The sequence below is a fragment of the Nanorana parkeri genome, unplaced genomic scaffold (genome assembly GCF_000935625.1).
Source record: "Nanorana parkeri isolate BGI_ZX_2015 unplaced genomic scaffold, ASM93562v1 scaffold6421, whole genome shotgun sequence".
In the NCBI taxonomy this organism is placed as follows: Eukaryota; Metazoa; Chordata; class Amphibia; order Anura; family Dicroglossidae; genus Nanorana; species Nanorana parkeri.
Window position 1 is genome coordinate 1 of NW_017312666.1, and position 827 is coordinate 827.

The window sequence follows — 827 nt, forward strand, 5'->3', positions numbered from 1 at the left end:
ACCCCCCATATGTCCCCCAATATAAAGTATTGTACCTCCCCTGGTTTTCTCATTCAGGCTCTGTCATGGATCTGAAGGTTCCGGAGACGATCCATTTCCCGGCTGAGGAGGAGAAGATTCTGGAATTGTGGAAATCTTTGGATTGTTTCCAGGAATGTCTGAAGCAATCGAAGAATAAACCGCGGTGAGAGCGGAACAGGAGGGCAGATGAGGGATGTGCCATGTATGGGTGTCCTGGCACTGGGCCCTATGGGTGTCCTGGCACTGGGCCTCTATGGGTGATGGGTGTCATTGGCACTGGGCCCTATGGGTGATAGGTGTCCTGGCACTGGGCCCTATGGGTGATGGGTGTCCTGGCACTGGGCCCTATGGGTGTCCTGGCACTGGGCAGCTAGGGGCGAGGGGGGCCCGGACTATGGGTGTCCTGGCACTGGGCCCTATGGGTGTCCTGGCACTGGGCCCTATGGGTGTCCTGGCACTGGGCCCTATGGGTGTCCTGGCACTGGGCCCTATGGGTGTCCTGGCACTGGGCCCTATGGGTGTCCGGGCACTGGGCCCGATGGGTGTCGTGGCACTGGGCCCTATGGGTGATGGGTGTCCTGGCACTGGGCCTCTATGGGTGATGGGTGTCCTGGCACTGGTCCCTATGGGTGATGGGTGTCCTGGCACTGGGCCCTATGGGTGTCTTGGCACTGGGCCTCTATGGGTTATGGGTGTCCTGGCACTGGGCCCTATGGGTGATGTGTGTCCTGGCACTGGGCTCTATGGGTGTCCTGGCATTCGGCACTATGGGTGATGGGTGTCCTGGCACTGGGCCCTATGGGTGT

At 60.1% G+C, this 827-nt stretch overlaps 1 protein-coding gene across 1 annotated transcript in view; it reads left to right on the forward strand.

Moving 5' to 3' along the window:
• Positions 1-58: 58 nt before the first annotated feature.
• LOC108804205 (isoleucine--tRNA ligase, cytoplasmic-like) overlaps positions 59-827 on the forward strand; it is a 2300-nt gene continuing 1531 nt past the window's right edge. Inside the window, exon 1 of the mRNA XM_018575957.1 lies at positions 59-184. Coding sequence (XP_018431459.1) covers positions 66-184 — 119 coding nt within the window. The 5' untranslated portion in view covers positions 59-65. The remainder of the gene's footprint in view (positions 185-827) is intronic.